At 37.0% G+C, this 22,695-nt stretch overlaps 1 protein-coding gene across 1 annotated transcript in view; it reads right to left on the minus strand.

The window, feature by feature from the left end:
- LOC115215365 (mucin-2) overlaps positions 1-22,695 on the minus strand; it is a 510,799-nt gene that overhangs the window by 448,457 nt on the left and 39,647 nt on the right. Inside the window, exons 15-21 of the mRNA XM_029784514.2 lie at positions 12,870-13,148; positions 10,429-10,612; positions 8,121-8,337; positions 7,688-7,876; positions 4,126-4,247; positions 2,240-2,355; positions 565-611 (exon numbers count right to left, since the gene is read on the minus strand). Coding sequence (XP_029640374.1) covers positions 565-611; positions 2,240-2,355; positions 4,126-4,247; positions 7,688-7,876; positions 8,121-8,337; positions 10,429-10,612; positions 12,870-13,148 — 1,154 coding nt within the window. The remainder of the gene's footprint in view (positions 1-564; positions 612-2,239; positions 2,356-4,125; positions 4,248-7,687; positions 7,877-8,120; positions 8,338-10,428; positions 10,613-12,869; positions 13,149-22,695) is intronic.

Raw genomic sequence — 22,695 nt, forward strand, 5'->3', positions numbered from 1 at the left:
ACAGTGTATGAGTCAGATACATGCTTGCGTGTGTATGGAGGGAAGAAAATCAGGTGTAGTGTTGGCGAATCTCAGGAAGCATGGAAGTTTCGAAGGATGCAGTGCTCCAACAACCAACAACTGATGCCAGCAGTTTGTTCCATGCTTCAGCAACTCTTAGCGTGAAAAAATGTTTCCGAAAGGCATATTCAGTGACCATGTTATAGTTATTTCAAGTATGGTTATTGGTTATTCAAGCATGGTTGTTTAGCCCCAGATATTCCCAGATCAAGTAGATCTATAGTCAAGGACTTTCCAGCCCTGACTATTCCATCATTTTTTTATGCTTAAAACTACACTGCATAAAGTGTCCTTTGTTTCTTAAAGACAGATGAGTGTGATTTGCAGAAGATTTGGCTGTTATCGCTATTTTATCAAACAACCATACAAATACCAACTTTGGATTAAATCTAGAGTAATGTAGATTTAGCCTTGAGTGATTTAATTTATTGGTCCCTTAAGTAGAGCATTTATGTACATTAACTGGTATATAAGGTGAAGGAATTTAGTGCAATTAATACAAACCATTGCAGCTTTCAGTAGTACATTGCCAGTGACCATCAATGCAGATACTAGAAATATAAAAAAAAGAACATATCAGAAAATATAAAGTAGTGAATTGTATGGACTTGATTAGCTTCTTTTTCCATGTAATCATTCTAGTGTGGGCTCTCTACAGTGGTTTTCATTTCTTCTTTTGCAGATGAAGAGAGTTGCAGAGGGTGGGGGTGATAACTTAGAAAAGGAAGGGTAGTACCCATGATCCATTTCAGAACCTTCGGGATAGACTGATCTTTTCCCAGTCCTCTTCCTCCTCCTCATCATCATCATTTAATATCTGTTTTCCATGCGGGTATGGGTTGAACGGTTTGACATGAGCGCTGACCAGTCAGAGAGCTGCTCAGGCTTCAATTATCTGTTTTGGCAGGGTTTCTATAGCTGGATGCTCTTCCTATCACCAGTCTCTTTACCAAAGATCTGGCTCAGATGCTTGCAACAGAGTGGACTCTGCTAAAAACAGCCAAGGACCAGGACCAGGTGATGCTGTTAAACCAGATAACAGATAATTTATTTCAAAATGGATAATTTATTTCAAAATGATAAAAACTGCTGCTTGAGAATAGACACAGTCTCTCCACTGACACGCTTCCAAGCAGATTCCATCTGTTGATGTTTCATTTGGTCTGAGGATGTGGTAAAAGCAACATTTGCCCCATCTATGAGTCATACAGTGGGACTGAATCTGAAATCATGTAGTTGTGAAGTGATTTTATAAACAATACAGTTTTGATCTTTTCCCAGTCCTCTTTCTCTTCCTCTTCATCATCATCATTTAACATCTGTTTTTCCATGCGGGCATGGGTTGAATGGTCTGACATGAGCTGACCAGCCAGGGAGCTGCCCAGGTTTCAATTATCTGTTTCTGGCAAGATTTCTGTAGCTGGATGCCCTTCCTGTTACCAATTTCTTTACAAAGTGCACAGGGTGTTTTTCACATGGCACCGACACAGGCACGTTATATACAGCATTGGCATGGGTGCTCTCATGCATTACTGGCATGAGTGCTTTTCCATTGCACTGGCATGGGTACTTTGTATATAGCACCAGCATAAGTACTTTTCTACATGACACCAGTCCAGGTGTTTGTTTTTTATATTTAAAAACCAGCCCTCACCAATTATTCAGTGTCTCTTTCCTTATCACATTAGTGAATTATGGTAATTGAGAATTAAAAAGCTTTGTTAAAAATCACACATATATTCTTGGCCTCTTGGGAAACAAACCAATACACAACACTATTGATTCAGATAGCTGCAGTTGTCATGGCCCAAGGAGCAATGAGTATCAGATTCAGTAGAGACATGAACAAAATGTTTGAAGTATCTACATACATACTTTTATGCTGTGGGTTCAAATCCTACCATGGTCAACTTATATTGTTTAACTTTCCAGGTTCAATAAAATAATTAGTAAAGTACTGGAAGCTTCTAGTCTTATAACTATTGTAAGAAATTGTTACTTACTATAAGTCCTCACAAACTTTTTCAAGTATCACATAAAGTGGAAAGTGAGAGTGGAATGGGAAATTCTGCCTTAAGCAAATTTGATGAGAAATAGGTGACAATGATAATGATGACAATGGCAGTGTTGAAGATGATAATGATAACTATAATGAAGACGAAAATTTCTTGTAACGTACCATTCATTACACAATTCCTGTCTGGAAGATTTTGGTTCGTAATATTCATTTCTGTAGTAACATTTACATTCTTCAACTGGCACACAAACATTATCTTCTTCATCATATTTTTCTCCCTGTAAAATTTAAATTTAAATTATATTCAGTCTGAATCAAAAGAAAACAAAACAAAAACAATAACAGTAATAGCAACAACAACAATAATAACTGTCTCAGATTTGGCACAAGGTCAGCAATTTTAGGAGAAAAGGTTGGTCAATTACAACCACCCCAGTACTTGACTATTACTTAATTTTATTAACTCCCATGTGATAAAAATAAGACAAATGAATGATAATAATAATAATAATAATCCTTTCTACTATAGGAAGAGAGGAACTAGTTGATAACATCGACCCCAGTGTTTCACTGGTACTTAACTTATCAACCTTGAAAGAATGAAAAGCAAAGTCAACCTCAGTGGAATTTGAACTCAGAATGTAATGACAGACGAAATACCTATTTCTTTACAAATGGATTAAGTCGATTATATCAGTCCCAGTGTGTAACTGGTACTTATTTAATCGACCCCAAAAAGATGAAAGGCAAAGTTGACCTTGGTGGAATTTGAACTCAGAACGTGGCAGCAGACGAATTACCACTAAGCATTTCACTCAGCATGCTAACAACAACAACAATAATAATAATCTTTTCTACAATAGGCATGATGACTGGAATTTGGGGGGAAGGAGGAAGTCAATTACCTCACCCCCAGCGTTTGACTAGTACATCTTTTATCAACCCTGAAAGAATAAAAAGCAAAGCTGACCTCAGCAGTATTTTAATAATAATAATAATTTCTACTAAAGGCACAAAGCCTGACATTTTGGAAGTGGGGAGTGGGGATAATCGATCAGTACTTATTTTATCACTCCTAAAAAGAGGAAAAAAGTCAACCAGTGGAATTTGAACTCAGAATGGTGTGCTAACTTAGCCTGGTGTGCTAACTACTCTGTCAGTTCACTGCCTTGATGATGATGATGATGATGATGGTGAAGATTCTTTCTACAATAAGCACTAAGTGGGGATGGAGAAAATTGTAAGAACCTCAGACAGACTACCTTGTAGTATTTGTTCCAGTTCTATATATTCTGAGATCAACTCCCACCATGGACTACTCGAGTAGTAGGCGTCATCCATTTCCCCAGTTTGACCCTACTAACTGGGCAGGTGCTCCGGCAGATTGTTTAACTCTGTTGGACTGCATTCAACACTGTATCTGTAAATGCTATAAGTCCTGATCTATCTTCTAAATTGGATTAACTTTCTCATCGTCTTTGTGTGGCTTCCTGGTCTCTTTTCTATAAGTATTTCCATGGGCATTGTTCAGCTGAGCTCTCTTCTCTGGTTCCTCCTTTAAGAACTTATCAGCGATCAACTAGACTTGCATCCAGTTCTCATCAATATACTGTGCAACCTCCTAAGTGTCGTAAATCACAATACAGTACCAGTTTCTTCCCTTGCACCTCTGAACTTTGGAACTCCCTTCCACGGTCTTGTTTTCCTCTTCAATATGACCTCCAGTTCTTTAAATCTTATGTTCTTTAAATCTTATGTACATCATCACCAATTGACTTCTGTCTCGCATCCATTTTATTTTAGTAGCTCTTACATTTTCAGTGGTCTAAGGACCTTGTAACAAGTGAATGCTTTAAAAAAAAAATGGTGTCTTTGGTGGAATCTACTCTGCTGCAAACATTTTGGCCAGATTTCTGGTTTCAGAATACCTTCCCCATCCCTTCCACTTGTCTGTACCCCCCATTGTAGATCTTGGGAACTGCCAGCTCTTCTTACTAATGATAAAATAAAAGTAAAAATCTGAAATAAATTTATACTTGATAACTTACAGGTGGGCAATTACAGCCTTCAATACATTCTTCTTCACATTTCTCTGGTTGAATTCCTCGACAAGTTTGGTCACAGTTATAACCACATTCCTGATAAATCATACCCTTTGTACAGTTGATGACTGAAAACCAAAATTAATACAGACATTCAAAATCTTATGAACAAAATCATGTGGTGATGAATATTTGCACTTACAAAGGGGCTCTGTCCTGTGTTATAAACCCCATTAGGTGGGTTAAATAATTTTGTAAGATGGGGAAATTTTGGAAATCATCTTTATTTAGTAACTAGTTATGTTGGTATTTTCATTAAAAGGTATTTTCATTAAAAGGTATTAAGAGGTATTTGAAATTTCACAGGGGGTGTTTCCCCACCCCCCTCTAAGCCCCCTAATCACAATGGAAAGTAAATTTTATGTAGCTCATCGTCTTTCTCGTAAATTTTCACATGAGAACACATACTTTGTTTTTATGTATCTTCTTATTTCTTTATTGCCCACAAGGGGCTAAACTTAGAGGGGACAAACAAGGACAGACAAAGGGATTAAGTTAATTAGATCGACCCCAGTGCATAACTGGTACTTAATTTATCGACCCCGAAAGGATGAAAGGCAAAGTCGACCTTGGCAGAATTTGAACTCAAAACGTAACGGCAGACAAAATACCGCTAGGCATTTTGCCCGGCGTGCTAACGTTTCTGCCAGCTCGTTTTTATGTATCTTCTATTCCCTTTTGTCCTATAGATATACAGACACACAGACATTGAGCTTTATTATATAGCTATATAATTAAGGGTGCATAATAGCACCTATAATTGCTGGAAATAAGAGCTAAAAATTGTAACCCAAATAGCCACACAAAATCATCACCCTTATGAGATGTTCAAAGGAACTGCCAGTGGCAAGCCACATTATTTCATTCTGCAAGTTTTATCTCGCTGGAGAAAGATGTTGTGGCTTGCTGCTCTCAGTCCCTTTGAACATCTCATGAGGTTGATGATTTTTTGTGGCTGTATGTAAAGTAGAGCTTAAGCCATCTGTGAGATGACTTCAGTGAGATGGTTGTATATTTGTTTCCTTATTGCACACAGAAGGGGGCTAAACATAGAGGAGACTAACAAGGACAGACAAAGGGATTAAGTAGATTATATCAACGCCAGTGAGTAACTGGTACTTATTCAATTAACCCTGAAAAGATGAAAAGCAAAGTCGACTTTGATGGAATTTGAACTCAGAACATAACAGCAGATGAAATACCCCTAAGCATTTAGGCCAGCGTGCTAATGATTCAGCCAGCTTGCCACCCTGATGGTTATATATTAACCATCACCTGTCTTGTGTATCACATCTGATGCATACGATATATTTCTCTGGTGTCCATGCATCATATGTGATACACATTCACAGTTTTTGCAACCAGCAGAGTAACTTGAGACTTATTGAAGGAAAGCTTTATATTACCCAGAACATATGAGACAAGGGCCAACTAAATGTTGGCTGGCATTTTATACTACAGCTGCAAGTCAACCAATAACTTGTGAATGAAATTGGTAAAGAAAGGATGCTTTTAGCCCCAGGTCAATCCTGATCTAGCACAGCTTTGATCAAAAGCTTTCCAGTGCTTCTTTATGTGTGTTGTCAAATTTGAACCTTTTATATCTTGTATTCTCATGGTTTCTTAGTAACCCTTCATTGAGATTCTAGTTTTTGTAGGGTTAAACTTGTTTAGGCAGCTCTTGGTTTCTTGGTTTATGGTGGTTTCATCATTTATATCTTATCTTACTATACATTTATATTTTGTGATTGTCATTCGCTGGGATTCTAATTATGGTAAGGTTATACTTCTCCAGGGACTTAGAGTTTACAGAGTCTTTATTGCGTGTGTGTGTGTGTGTGTGTGTGTATGTTCTTTTGTGTGTCTTTGTCTGTGTGTATGCATGCTTGTGTGTGCTTGTGTATGTTTGTGTGTGTGTGTATGTGCATGTTTGTGTGTATGTGCTTTTGTGTGTGCGTGTGTGTGTGTGCTTTTGTGTGCGTGTATGTGTGTGTGCTTTTGTGTGTGCATGCTTGTGTGTGCTTGTGTATGTTTGTGTATGTGTGTGGGCTTGTGCATGTTTGTGTGTGCTTGTGTGAGTTTGTGTGTGTGTATGCTTTTGTGTGCACGTGTGTGTGTGTTCTTTTGTGTGCATGCTTGTGTGTGTGTGTGTGTGCTTTTGTGTGTGCATGCTTGTGTGTGCTTGTGTATGTGTGTGTGTGTGTGCATGTGCTTGTGTATGTGTGTGTGCTTGTGTATGTTTGTGTGTGTGTATGTTTGTGTACTTGTGTATGTTTGTGTGTGTGTATGTTTGTGTGCTTGTGTATGTTTGTGTGTGTGTGTGTGTGCTTGTGTATGTTTGTGTGTGTATGAATGTGTGCATATGCATGCATACTTGTGTGTGCTTGTGTATGTTTGTGTATGTGTGTGTGCTTGTGTATGTGTGTGTGTGTGTGTGTGTGTGCATGTGCTTGTGTATGTTTGTGTGTACGTGCTTGAGTATGAATGCCTGAGTGAGTTCAGATTTTTTCTGATGTTCTAATGATGATCCCATACATCTAATGATGATCAATGCAAAAAGGGAGCCAACCATCCCCTGTGAACAAGTATGGTGTCATGTTTTCTCTAATTCTTTTAGGAGCCTATGCGAGCAGACATAGACACGTTCTTGACTCCCTCACCCTTGGACCCTACAGCACATCTAGGAGTTTACAGCCAGAAGGAGAGGGAGCTGCACCAGCACTAAGATGGCACTCCATCAATTACAATGATGAGGGTTCCAATAGATATGATCAGCAGAGTAGCCTGCTCATAAAATTAACGTGCATGTGGCTGAGCACTCCACAGACACATGTACCTATTTCTTTACTACCCACAAGGGGCTAAACACAGAGGAGATGAATAAGAACAGACAGACGGATTAAGTCGATTATATCGACCCCAGTGCATAACTGGTACTTAATTTATCGACCCCGAAAGGATGAAAGGCAAAGTCGACCTCGGCGGAATTGGAACTCTGAACGTAATGGCAGTCGAAATACTGCTAAGTATTTTGCCTGACGTGCTAACGTTTCTGCCAGCTCGCCGCCTTTATGCCAGCTCACCACAGGCACATGTACCCTTAATGTAGTTCTCAAGGAGATTCAGTGTGACATAGGATGTGACAAGGCTGGACCTTTGAATTACAGGTACTACTCATTTTGGCCAGCTGAGTGGACAGGAGAAATTTGAAATAAAGTACCTTGCCCCAGGACACAACATGCCACCAGGAATTGAACTCATGCCTTTACGATCATCAACCAAATACCCTAACCACTAAGTCACACACCTTCAGTCAGTACTCTTCTTGCAGATGAGTTGACAGGAGCAATATAAAAATGAAGTGTCTTGCTTAAGAACAGAATATGCTACCCAGTCCAGGATTTGAACTCATGACATTATAAAAGTTAGCCAAACATCCTAACCATTAGGCCATGTGCCTTCCAAATGCTTAATGTAAACAATAATGAAAATAAAGGTTGTTACTTACAACAAAGGTTGCTTTGTCTCCAGTTCAATGTGATGCCCTTCAAGACACAGGCTCGTGCATAAGTGGCAAAAGCTGCACATTCACAATCTCTGGGATCTCCATGACGCTGACCACACATGCAGACATCATGTTTGCATTGGTCAACAAATTTACCAGGGTTCACAGCAAAGTGGCAAGATTTAAAGGATTCTGAAAATAATAAAAAAAATTAAAATTTCATAATTAAAATGAAAATTTCTAACCACAAAATAAAAAAAAAATTGAAAATATTCAATCAGCAATTTGTTACTATTTCATAATTTAATAAATATTTATTTTTAATTTTACTTTTCAAGATTTCTTCCAAAGTGCTGGGGTACAGCCTTGAAGACTTTTACATCTAAGGACAAAAGGTGTTTTTATTTGATGGAATATTTCAAGGAAACATTCGTACCTTCTTTCCACATTTTGTTACAGACTTCTGTAGCCAGTTTCTCGTACTGTTTACTTAGAGCACAAGCTCCAAGGTAAATAGTTGAAGGACGACTATTGCAAGCTGTGTTAGTTTTCCATTCCATAGCAAACTTTGTCACATTAAACTCGTTTTCTCCATTAGGAGTCAAGTTATCATCATTAACATCATTATTGAAATTACCGCACATTCCAGTAACCTACAGCAAGAGAAACGTTTGAAATGATGAAATATCATAGTAAAAGCAGGCAAAAATTAATAAATTCTTTGACAACTTCTTATTCAACCAATTTCTTATTATCTACTCTCAGGAGCTGCTTCATGTTCTAGATTTTAGTGATAGATTCACCATAGTGCCCAATATGAGCATTTTATTGTTCAGCAGCATGGAAAACAGATGTTAAATGATGACGATGATGATGATGATGAGTTCCAGGAAACATAAATAACCTACACAAAATTGTGTCCAAATCAGAATAATATAATGTGACAAGATCAAAACTTTAAATTATGTATAAAAATCCACAGAGAAAGAAGTGATCAAGTACTTTATTTATTGAATTACAGCGATGTACTTGCATAGCAGTGACCTAATCTGAGATCGTGTGCTGGAACAAAAACAATTGCAGCATGGAAGGTGTTTATAAGCCATTTAAGAAACACACAAAAACCGTTAGATTTACTTCAACATTTAAATTTAATTTGCCAAAATATTTTTGTCGCTTTGAGACTGCAACCTGTTCATCAACAAAATTCCGATGCCGCATGGAATTTTGTCAATGAACAGGTCGCGGTCTCAAAAGCGATGAAAATATTTTGGCAAATTAAATTTAAATGTTGAAGTGAATCTAATGGTTTTTGTGTGTTTCTTAAATGGCTTATAAACACTTTCCACGCTGCAATTGTTTATTTATCGACTCCACCAAAAAATGAAAGGCAAAGTTGACCTCAGCTGGATTTGAACTCAGAATGCAGAGAATTAGAATGTAAACTAATCATCATCATCAACATCACTACCACACCATTATCAACAGCAGCATCAGAGTTAACGTTTTACTTATTAAATACCATCTGTGAATTATATTTATGTCATCTAGGTACTGTCAGTTACTCAGAAAATATTAGGTACTACCTGACTATTATTTGCATTGTCATAAAACATTAGATATGACCTGCCAATTACATACGGTGTCATTAGGGTATTTGATACTACCTATCAATTACATGTAATGTTAACTAACTCTAATTAGTTAGGCACTAACTCTCAACTGCATAAGATGTCATTAAGATATCGGGTTTACATATCACGCCAATTATATATATATAATGTTATTAATATATTAACATATTACTAGTCTAATACATAAGGTGCCATTAATATATTAGAATCTATCTGTCGTATAATGTCCAAATAGTTAATTTATTTAAACTTATATAAAGAATGTAAAAGAACTTTTAAAATTAGCTGAAAAATTATCAGAAAATTTTATTTTTTTAATTCAATTATTATAACACAAGTAGACAAGAGGAGTATTATTTCTTTACAGAGCCTTCAAGACTGGTGAGGAAAGAACAGAAGAAACCATGAGTCATGGGTTATACTCAGACCAGAAATATGTTCTGAATTCCTGCTAGAGAGAAGGCCCTGCTAAATATACACAAAGTCCTAGTAGTAATTGTTAAACCAATCTATAGATTATGTTGATCCACCAGTCAAGAACAAGTAGAAGCCATCCAACTGGCTTCCACCTAATTTGTAAGTACACAATTTGATTGAATATGGTAAAAGACTATTGGCCCAATGTGTCACATTCTAGGATCACAAGATTGTGAAGTTGTATGGAAGTACAAGGTTTTAGATGATTTTAAAGGTACAGAGAGTATATTGCACATATTTTCATCTGTATTTTCCTTTTGCTTGCAAGTTTTCTAAGACATACAAACATATATATATATATATATATATATATATCATCTTCATCATCATCGTTTAACGTCCACTTTCCATAGTAGCATGGGTTGGACGATTTGACTGAGGGCTGGCAAACCAGATGGCTGTACCAAGCTCCAATCTTGATCTGGCAGAGTTTCTACAGCTGGATGCCCTTCCTAATGCCAACCACTCCGAGAGTATAGGGGGTGTTTTTACATGCCACTGGCATGAGGGCCTGTCAGGTGGTACTGGCAACAGCCACGCCCAAATGTCTTTGTTTTATATACCACCTGCACACCGGCACAGATGCCAATATATATATATATATATATATATATATACATAAATTTTTATTACCTTTCCTTGATATTTGTTGCTAAGTTTCAAATAAATTCTTGTACGTCCATCCCAGAGAACATCAAGACCAATGCTGGCAGTCAGTCGAATCAGGATATTGGATACTTTACGAATGACAACATCATCATCTTTGTAAGGTAAACCAATCGACATGGAATTTACTTCAACTTTGAAACTGCGTAGTCTGAAATTTTAAAAATGAAAACATATTACACAGTAAAGTTTTTCAAAGAGTTTAAATTAAATATTTTCCCAGTGGTTTTGCTTGTTTGCCTTTTATTTCTACTTTGGCTATTTTGTGAAATATGCAGCACAGAATTTTGTCAGTGAACAGGTCGTGGTCTCAAAGTGACGAAAATATTTTGGCAAATTAATTTTAAATGTTGAAGTGAATCTAACAGTTTTTGTGTTTCTTAAATGGATTATAAACACCTTCCACGCTGCAATGGTTTCAATGTATTGTTTTAAATGTTATTATTAACTTTTAGATAGTTCTTAGTTATTACAAAATCAAAGACATTTTAACTGACAAACTACTAGCACCAGGCAATGATAGCCAGAACAACTGGCCTATATAGATAGAGATGCATAAAATTATATCTATAAACTTGAAACCTTTATATACTGACCAACAACCTCACCTCAAACTTGTTGCAGTGGAACCATGTCAATGACCAGAGTGCAGTTGGTGCAATGAAAATGTTTAAGTCTTTAACTGTGAGATTAAATTTCATGGTCATTCCAGTAAATATGTTAAACATCTACCAAAAAGTAGAACTGGTATTTCTGCAAATCAAGTTGCCTCAATAAACTTGATATTTTATTTTCTCATCTAGTTTCAGCTCACGAGCTGTGGCCATGCTGGGGCACTGCCATTCAGTGTTGCTACATGATTTTACTTCACGAATGCTTTTTAGCAATTGACATTTGGAGTATGAGAGAGTTTGATGCAGCTGCTCTCATCTGCACCTCCTGCCGTGAAGTTGGTTCATCTGGGACACCTGACAGGAAGAGGTCCAGCTTTATTTTGAAGACATCTGCATCCACCCCATGCCATGCTGGTCTCTCAAGTCCTTCGGGAGGATATTGAAGATATCAATAAAAAATAGTTTCAAAGATGACATTCTCGGGAAGACATTGAGGATATCAATAAAAAATAGTTTCAAACATGACATTTCTCAACTAGATAAATTTATATATAAATTGCTTACCACTTTTAAAGGTAATGAAATTTTGAGTGGATATACCTATGAATTTTTGCAGTGAAAGGATTAAGTGAAGTTAACAGTCTGTGTTTTTGAATGGCTAATTCTTACATTGTAATTCTTACAGTTTTCAACAGATGGTTGCAGATGAAATCACTTGCCAGACATCTCAAAACTCTTAGTGTAGAATACTGATGCAATATTTATCAAATAGTGTATTAATCACACATGTAATTACTGTTTGATTTCTTATTTCTAACAAAAAATTGAGCGAGAGTCAAGGACCAAAGCAAAAACTACAGGTTTCCACACTGGTAGCAATCAACTGATTTTGTGAAGAGGTGATGTATGTTGTTGTTGTTAAGCCCAAGTCAGTGATAATTAAGTAGACCTTTGATCAAAGATGTTCTAGCCTTGATCACCCTGTCTTTTTTGTATGTCCAGTACATTATCCAGTATGTCCTTACCTTTTTTGCAATGGTAGTATGTGATCTGAAGGAGATGTGTGATCTGAATTCTATTTCAAGCAGATAAGTAACCACACAAAGGCTTCCCTTGTCTTCTATGATTATATATGAGTGTGTGTGTTTATGTTTGGATAGGCACATATCAGAATGTATCTGTACATATACATGCAAGCAAGCATGTGTATGTAAGTTTGTTTCTAATATGGTATGTTCATATTATTGCTGTATCAAAAATACTCTAAGTACAAAGTATTCAGAAAGTCACTATGCACTGATATATACATACATACACACACATACATGTGTGTTTGTGTGTGTGTGTGTATCATCATCATCATCATTTAACACACACACACACATTAGTATTAGACTGTGAGAATGAGTGTTCAACACTGTATTGGTGGATAAATATTCTTTATTTGTGGATTAACAAGGCAGCCAATGGTTTCATGCTATAAAGATCTCCACAATTATTCAAGCAAACCATTTGGGTAAGTTGCTACTCAATTTTGATGAGAATATGCATATGCGTGTGCATGAGTGTGTGTGTGGGGGTGGGGGTGCATGTATGTATGTACGTATATATGTGTATATATGTATGTATATGTACAGGGACTTTCCAAACACTGTACAATAAAATTAATTTAAATCAAATGATTCAAAACCAAGCCAACTTATGTAAATTATATAATTCATTACCAAACATGATAAATTATGCATCATTTATCTATTTATTTTTTCTTGTTTTTCTTCATTTTAAACTACTTACCGAATAATTTGAGTATTGTTCTTTGATCCAAATTTAATTGTGACAACTTTGGTGCAGACAGCATCAGTGATTTTATTACAATATTTGTTCTCAATCCAAACTGCAAAACTCTCACCACCATCTTTGGCCTGGTACTGAGACAGTACATATTCACATTCTCCTTCAAAGAAGAACTGTCTGCCATCAAAAGTCTGAAAGTGAGGATCACCAGACAAGGTACATATTCCTGGACAATCTTTGCTCATGATACAATTCCAACGACCTCCTTCTGCACAAGTACTGAAAAAAAAAAGACAAAAAAGAGATGATATCAGTGTGTTTAAGTCCCCCGTAACTTAGTAGTTGGGCAAAAGAGACTGATAGAATAAGTACCAGGCTTACAAAGAATAAGTCCTGGGGTTGATTTCTTTGACTAAAAAAAGAAAAAAATGTGGTGCTCCAGCATGGCCAGAGTCAAATGACTGAATATGAAGCAAAAGAATAAAAGAAGAATAAAAAAGCACAAAATATACCTTTCTCATGCAATGAATCGATTTATCAATCAATCAGTTGACTGATTGATCACTTGATGTGTTGTTTTAATAAACAAGACATTTGTTGTTGTTGTTGCTGTTGCTTTTAGCCCCAAGTTAGTCCTGATCTAGCACAGCTTTGATCAAAAGCTTTCTATTAATGGGTAGTGTGTCTCTTTTTTTATTTGTGTGTGTGTGTGTGTGTGTACATTGTTACCGAAAGGAGATTACACAATGTCCTTATTGTCGTTTTATAAGAGTGATTTGAGGACAACTTCACTGCTATTTCCAGCAAGTTGATCAACAGTTAAAAGTTCCTTCACTGCTGCTAAGATCTCTCATTGTGTTGCAGCTCCTTCCATAGCGATAGAGGCTTAGACTGAGGTCTGTCATGAGCCTGTCATGAGCCCTAGAACTCATAAGGCCAGTTTTAACCCAGTTTCTATGGTCTATAAATGATTAAGATTATAACACCCACCTCCACGTTCCATCCCCTGAACAGGACACCATTTTGTCACAGGATTAACTTCCTAGCAATTGCTGGAACTCATTTACAGCAGACTGAACTGAAGTAACATGAAATCAAGTATTTTACTTGAGAACATAACACATCACCCATTCTCGGAATTGAAACCACAACCTTGCAATTGTGAGTGTGACACTCTAACCACTAGGCCACGGAATATAGAAGAGCAATGGACAAAATATTCAAAAGTATTCAATTTCATCTCAATACATTCTCAGTTATAGAATAAGTGCAAGATTTCCTTGTCTATCATAGGAAGCAACAAAAATGGTCAGAGAAAGAAAGGGCATCCTGCCATAAAACATTATCGCAGAAAAGTTGGAAAAAATGCTTTACAGTATTTTCTTTATTATTTTTTTTTTTTGTAGCTTTTTATAATCTGAGTTTGCTTGTGACAATACCAGTGCCAGGTTGTACTGGCCCTTGCCTTTTTTTTTTGGACAACATCAGAAACAGACATAAGAGATATGGTAAATGGGCAACTGTTGGTCATCCATAAAAACAACAAAACATTACCCAGGCTTGCTACTTGGAGAAAAACCCTTCAGGCACAGATATATGGTTAACGATGACTGATGAAGACTTTAGATATTTAGTTCATCCCTCTATGTTCTGTGTTCAAATTCTGTTAATGTTGAGTTTACATTTCATATTCTTAGGATCAATGCTATAATTACCACCTCTCCCCCACACCTCTATTACTCTTTATCACTCATTCTATCCCCATCTCACATTACCTCACTCTTCACTCTACAATCAAATGGACTTTTAAAACATGTGGTCATGTATACATTTGTATGTTTGAAAATGCTGGGTGTTAGGAAGGGCATCCAGCCATAGAAACCATACCAGAGCAGACAGTGGAGCCTGGTGCAGCCCCTAGCCTTACTAGCTCCAGTCAAACCATCCTACCCATGCCAGCATGGAAAATGGACGTTAAATGGTGATGTTGATGATGATGGTGATGATGATAATGATGATGATGATGGTAAATGTTGGGTATGAGGGTGGAAATTAACTCCTTATATATTTTGAGAGAAACACCAATGAATGGAAAAGCCAATCTTTATACCTAGGGTGTACCTGACCATAGAGCCTTGGTCATATTGCCTTGAACTAACAGAGACACCATAGAGCAGTGATGACTATTAAGCTTGGCAGTCACAAAGTAACCTCAATGGTGCTGGTGCCACGATACACTGCACTTAGAATACATTCACTCTGTACAGTGGCAGCTGGTGCTAGGATAGGCATCCAGCTGTGTAAATGATGCCTATATGGAAAGAAGATTTTAAAATGATGATGATGACATATATATATATACACACACACACACACACACACAAACACATAGGTGCATATTCATGTGCATATGTGAGTGAGTATGCTTGTGTATATATGTATTTATGTATGTACAAATATCTAAATATTTTTTGGGATTTTACTTAAAGAACAGTACAGACCTTTGTTCCAACCCAATATGTGTGTGTATGTGTATTAACAGCAGTATTTTTATACTTTTCTACAAACATTTTTCTCTCACATTTTTGTCCATTAGATTTTAGACTTCCTACTAATTTGAATCTATACAATTCAATCAAAGCTCCTTATGTAAGTATTCTCATTACATCTGAAAATAACATCTTATATGTAATATAAATTCTGTTTTTGTCTCAAATGAACATTTCTGGAAATCAAATTAATTGTAAGAGAAAATTATAATAGATATTTGTAAGGCGTAGGAGTGGCTGTGTAGTAAGTAGGCAAAGGAGTGGCTATGTGGTAAGTAGCTTGCTTACCAACCACATGGTTCCAGGTTCAGTCCCACTGCATGGCACTTTGGGAAAGTGTCTTCTACTATATATTTCTTTATTGCCCACAGGGGGCTAAACATAGAGGGGACAAACAAGGACAGACAAGGGGATTAAGTCGATTATATCAACCCCAGTGATTGACTGGTACTTATTTAATCAACCCCGAAAGGATGAAAGGCAAAATCAATCTTCTACTATAGCCTCAGGCCAACCAAAACCTTGTGAGTGGATTTAGTAGACGGAAACTGAAAGAAGCCCGTCGTGTGTATGTATATATATATGTATGTGTATGTATATGTTTGGCCCTCAACATCACTTTACAACTGATGCTGGTGTGTTTATGTCCCCGTAACTTAGTGGTTCAGTAAAAGAGACCGATAGAATAAGTACTAGGCTTACAAAGAATAAGTCCTGGGGCCGATTTGCTCGACTAAAGGTGGTGCTCCAGCATGGCCACAGTCAAATGACTGAAACAAGTAAAAGAGTAAAGAATAATAATTAATGTTAGTACTGAGTTTAATATCTGAAGATTTTGAATATTGCCTGTGTTTCCTTGGAACTGTGACTGTAATAATTCTATTTGTATTCCAGAGTTTCAATACCCTTGATCTTGCATTAGAAATACAGATTCCACATTTAATTGCAAATTAGGGTTATTAATATGCCTAGGACAATCACTTGGAGAGATGAGAGAAAGAATGGTCAATTATTGAACAGAATCTCAAACAGCACATAATCAATATTGATCTTACCAGTCTTGGGAACATGCAAACATAGGGACTAACCTACCCTAGTCTGCCAAAAGAAAAAAAAATGTGGAGCAAAACCATGAAGGATATGGCTGATAGTCCATTAATATTTCAACTGGTCCCTTTTTAAGTTTACTAGTAGTATAGCCCGGCGTTGCTCAGGTTTGTTTTTTATTTGCGCTTCAAAAGACCCTTTAGAATTGGAATTTTTGAAAAGTAAAAATTTTCCATTATGTAGCTTGTTATTCTCTTTAAGTGAACATTTTTCTGGTTGAAATACACCAAAAAATGGCAACACAGCAGTCAAAAAATCGTAAAAAGTAGGGATTTTCATAGAAAAAAAGCACCTTTTTGATGTTAATAATTTTTGGTGTTAACATGGTCTGATTTGAATTTTTTCTTCTATGGAATAAAGAGCAAGCCTTCTTCTATCATACTCTCAGTTTTGGTCAACTTGTGCCACAGGGTCTCAGAGGAGATAGTGTTAGTTGAAGGCTACCAAACCTGCCATACACAAACAACTTCAGCTTTATATATAGAGATTTGTGGAGACAATAGTAGAATAACTTGGGGTATGAGCACAATCCATTGTGATACAGGTAGAAGGCCTGAAATTTGAAGGGTGGGAGCTAGTCAATTATATCAACTCCAGTACTCAATGGGCACTTATTTCATGAACACTGAAAGGATTGGTGAAAAGCAAAGTCAGCTTCTGCAGAATGTCAACACATAACGTGAAGAATCCTACTGAGTATTTAGTGGAGGCACATGGCCTAGTGGTTAGAGCAGCGGACTCGCAGTTGAGGGATCGTGGGTTCGAATCTCAGACTGGGCAATGTGTGTGTTTATGAGCAAAACACCTAATCTCCACGCGGCTCCAGCAGAAGGTAGTGGCGAACTTCTGCTGACTCTTTCGCCACGACTTTCTCTCACTCTTTCCTCCTGCATCTTGCAGCTCACCTGCGACGGACTGGCGTCCCATCCAGGTGGGGGAACCTATACGCCAAGGAAACCAGGAAACCGGCCCTTATGAGCCAGGTGTGATTCAAGAAGGAACAAACAACTGAGTATTTAGTCCACTGTGCACACAATTGTTCAAGCTCACAATGAAGACAGTGACATTTAACCCCCTCTCTTACTCTTTACACTTTTACTTGTTTCAGTCATTTGACTATGGCCATGCTGGAACACCGCGATACTTTTGTACCCAACACTGCCCTTGGTTCTATGATACAAAGCTTACTTTCTTTAAAATGATCTAAATTAAAACCTTCCATCAAAATTTCACCATTTTTCTTATACTCATTTCAGTCACTGGACTGTGGCCATGCTGGGGCACTACTTTGATAGGGTTAGTCAATCAAACTGCCCCCAGCAATTATTTTTAAGTCTTCTACTTATTCCATCAGTCTCATTTGCTGAACAGCTAAGTTACAGAGCCATAAACAAACTAACACTGGTTGTAAAACAAGTCAACCAAAGCCTTTGAGTGAATTTAATAAGTGGATGTTGAAACGTTGGCTGATGTATATTTGTGTGTGCTTATGGGTGTGTGTGTGTGTGTGTGTGTGTGTGTGTTTGTCCTTATTTGATATTATGCCTTACTCCAGTGGTTCCCAAAGTGGGCAGTATTGCTCCCCCTGGGAGCAGCAGAAAGTTCCAAGGGGACATTGAAGAAAAGTGGGGCAATAGTGGGATAGTGATTGATGTAAAAAGTGGGGCAATAATGGGATAGTGATTCATGTAAAGACAACAAAATAGTGGGTTCATTAGGTTAAATTTTATTTGTGAAATGCAGTTGCTTTGAATTTGCTTCAGAAAGAGGTCTATGTTTGCGATGGTTCAGAATGTGGCCTGGATGTCAAGGGAGCAGCAGCCCGAAAAAGTTTGGGAGCCACTGCCTTACTCATAACCAAGCATCACCATCATGCAAACAGTTTTGTTTGTAATCTTCAATGAAAATGTTTGACGAGTGGGATATATTATCTAGTTTAGATATAGGTGAAGGTTGGTGAAGGGAAGAGCATCCAGCCATAGTAAAATCAGCCTTTAAAAATCCTGTTTACCTTCTCCAAGCATGCAAAACTAGTGAAATAATGATGAGATGATGATGATGATATGTGTGTGCGTGTGCATGAATGCATGAATATGTATATTTATATACACACACACGCATGCACGCACACACACATATATACATATACATACACACATATATATTTGTGTGTGTGTCTTATCAAGTGTCATACATAAACTCTTGGACCTCGAGTCACTTTGTAACTTGTGCTGATTAAAGTAAAACATTTCTACCCATGTTTGAGTGCTATCTTTCCTGTTTAACTCTTTAGCATTTAAACCGGCCATATCCGGCCAAAAGTATTCTGCCTGTTTTATGTTCAAACTGGCCAGATCTGGTCTCTCACACCAACCCTACAATATCGTTTTAAAAATTAACAGCTACCTCAACAAAATCTCATAGCTACAAGATAATGCATGATTAGTTCAAAACAATGTGGATGAAGAAGCATTAATTTTGGCAGAATAATGCAAACACTAAAGGGTTAAATCACCAAACCTAAGACTTGTTGGGTACCAATAATACTATTAAACCCATATTGCCATATAAAAATAACAGATAAACAACCTATATAATACCTTTAACCCTTTAGCATTTAAACCAGCCATATCTGGACTCAAATGTTTTATTTTATGTTCAAACAGCTACATCTGGCCTCTTAGACCTACTCTACAATGTCATTTTAAAAATAAACAATTACATCATCAAAATCTCAAAACTATGAGATATGCATGATTAATTCATCACAATGTGAATAAATAAGCATTGCATTTTACACCAAAAGCCAATATGAGAGTTTCTCTCGTGGTATCTACCACAGTATAGTTTGTTCCAATAGGACATCCACATTTAAGTGGGTATAAATCACCGTGATCACTGTGACTGACCAGGCTATCAGATGTTGCTACACATCGCTGGTCACAATGCGCTTCACATTGCTTTAGCTTTCAAATGACGCCACCCTGCTGGCTAAGCGAGCAGGCCAACAGAAGAAAGAGTGAGAGAAAGTTGTGGCAAAAGAGTACAGCAGGGATCGCCACCACACCTGCTGGAGCCTCGTGGAGCTTTAGGTGTTTTCACTCAATAAACACTCACAACGCCCGGTCTGGGAGTCGAAACCACAATCCTACAACTGCGAGTCCGCTGCCCTAACCACTGGGCCATTGCGCCTCCACAAGTAGGTATAAATATTACCTCAAAGTAATCTAAATGCTAAAGGATTAACATGGATATGGACATTAGTATTTAGTACCAATGGAATAAATTCTCACCCCTTCTGCCAATCCTTATCAACTCAGGCTGCTACAACTTCATTTAACCTTAAGTATGTTTAATATATTTGAACTTAATCATAATATAAAAATAGATAATAGATCAAATTTATTGCTTTATAATATTCACGATGATAATATAATTAAGCCTAAGAAATCTACATAAATAACTTCAAAGTAATAATGATAGTCTATGCAAATGTATAAACTCTGAATTTCATCTTCTTCAGCATATGTTAGCCTATCGTTGTAAACATTAATTTAATAATGATGTCGAATTGAATAATAAAATTGATTATAATATTAAATTACTATCCTTTTAAAATCTTGAAATGGATTATATATTATTTGGGAGAGACAAAAACAACAATATATGTGTTTTTATGATGTGGGTATGTATGTGGTGAAGTGTGTATTGGAGTATATGTGGAGAATATTTTGAGCAAAATACATTACAATACACATTTATATAGTTGTGATACTTGTGCCGGCGGCATGTAAAAGGTACCATCTGAACGTGGCCAATGCCAGCGTCGCCTTGACTGGCTTCTGTGCCGGTGGCACATGATCTTCTGTGCTTGAGGAGACCTATTGAGTCAAGTACATCAACATCAAAATAAATATCAAATGGAAATTGTAGTGGTGATACCTGTGCTGGTGGCACGTAAAAAGCACCATCCAAATGTGGCCCATGCCAGCCTCCCTTGGCACCTGTGCCGGTGGCACATAAAAAGCACCAACTACACTCATGGAGTGGTTGGCTTTAGGAAGGGCATCCAGCTGTAGAAACACTGCCAGATCAGACTGGAGCCTGGTGCAGCCACCTGGCTTCCCAGACCCCAGTTGAACCATCCAACCCATGCTAGCATGGAAAATGGACATTAAACGATGATGATGATTTCATTTCTAACATCCTTCATTATATGCTTACTGTTTAATGAAATACTGGTTTCGAATTTTGGCACAAGGCCAGCAAGTTTGGTAGAGGGTCTAGTCAATTATATTGACCCCAGTATTTATTTTATTGACTCCAAAAGGATAAAAGACAAAGATGACCTATGCAGAATTTGAACACAGAACATAAAGATAGATGAAATATCACTAAGCAATTTGCCCAGCACGCTAACAATTCTGCCAGCTTGTTGTCTTGTTGTTTAATGAAATGTTCAGACATTGTATTTTTTTTCTTTAATGAAATTCTTATTTTCTCTATATTCTTTTTTGATTACTATTATCTATAGTACCCCTGAGGGGTACGAGCAGGCAAAGCCATTAACATGCCAGACAAAATGTTTAGCGGCATTTTGTCTGTCTTTACAGTTTGAGTTCAAATTCCACCAAAGTCGACTTTGCCTTTCATCTTTTTGGAGGGTCAATGAAACAAGTACCACTTTAGCACTGGAGTTGATGTAATCAACCAGACCCCTCTCACAAAAAATTTCAGCCCTTTTACTTATAGTAGAAAGGATTATCTAAAGCATCCCTAAGGTAGCAAACTGGCAGAATTGTTAGAGTACTGCATTATTTCTTCTGACTCGTTACATCCTGAATTCAAATTCTGCTGAGGTTGACTTAGCCTTTTGGCCTTTTCAGGTCAATAAAATAAGCACTAGTTGAGCACTGCAATCCATGTGATCAACAAACTCCCTCTACCTAAAACTGCTGGTCTTGTGCCAAAATTTGAAACCATTACTCTTTTACTTGTTTCAGTCATTTGACAGTGGCCATGCTGGGGCACCGCCTTTAGTCAAGCAAATCGACCCCAGGACTTATTCTTTGTAAGCCTAGTACTTATTCTATTGGTCTCTTTTGCCGAACTGCTAAGTTACGGGTACGTAAACAAACAAACTTATACATACACACACACACACACACACACATATATATATATATATATATATACATATATACATATATACGACAGGCTTCTTTCAGTTCTGTCTACCAAATCCACTCACAAGGCTTTGGTCGGCTCGAGGCTATAGTAGAAGACACTAACCCAAGGTGTCATGCAGTGGGATTTGAACCCAGAACCATGTGCCTGACTGTAAATTTTCTTGATATATATTTTTTCTCTAACTTCTCAAGATCTCTTCCTCTTTCTTTTCCGTGAAGTACAATCTGTCAACATCTGCTTGTGAATGTAAATTTTCTTGCCTTTTTTCTCTAACTTCTCAATATCTTCCTTTGTCTATTTGATTATTCCAGCACTGCACCTGATGATGAATATTGTCCCTGAGTTTATGGCAGTGATGGTATTTATGTGACTGAGTTTGAATTTTGATATCTTCATTGCCCTTCAGAAATATTCTCTCTTGTTTTTCATTCTTCTACTCTTTATATCATCAGCTTCCTGGATCCATTGATATTTTGATCTATTAACCATCATCATCATTATCGTGTCCGTATCATTATTGTGTTTAATTACTTGGTTATGAATACAATAATTACTATTGATATTTATAATCAAATAATTAAAGATTAACAAAGTGATTACAATCATAACTGTACATGTTTAATTATCAGCAGAAATTGATATTTTAAAATGCAATAATTTTTTCGTTTTCCAATGCTGACACATACATGGTACTGTGGTTAAAAAGATTGTTTTGCAACCATGTGCAATACCTAGGACAAGTGTTTTCCGTTGTGGCCCCAAGCCAACCAGTGTCAGGTTCATGAATTTGGCTAAAAGAATCTTTGTAGAAGTCATTGTGTGTGTATATATATATATATATATATATATATTTCCATATTTCTGACAAAGAACTCCACTCGGAATGTTAAATCCTCATTCTTTCTTTCCTTTCCTGAGCGTCCAATAACACTATACTTATTCCACATCCTCACGCTGTTGTGTTTTCTCTTTGTTCACAT

Source organism: Octopus sinensis, linkage group LG9 (genome assembly GCF_006345805.1).
Source record: "Octopus sinensis linkage group LG9, ASM634580v1, whole genome shotgun sequence".
NCBI classification, from domain to species: Eukaryota; Metazoa; Mollusca; class Cephalopoda; order Octopoda; family Octopodidae; genus Octopus; species Octopus sinensis.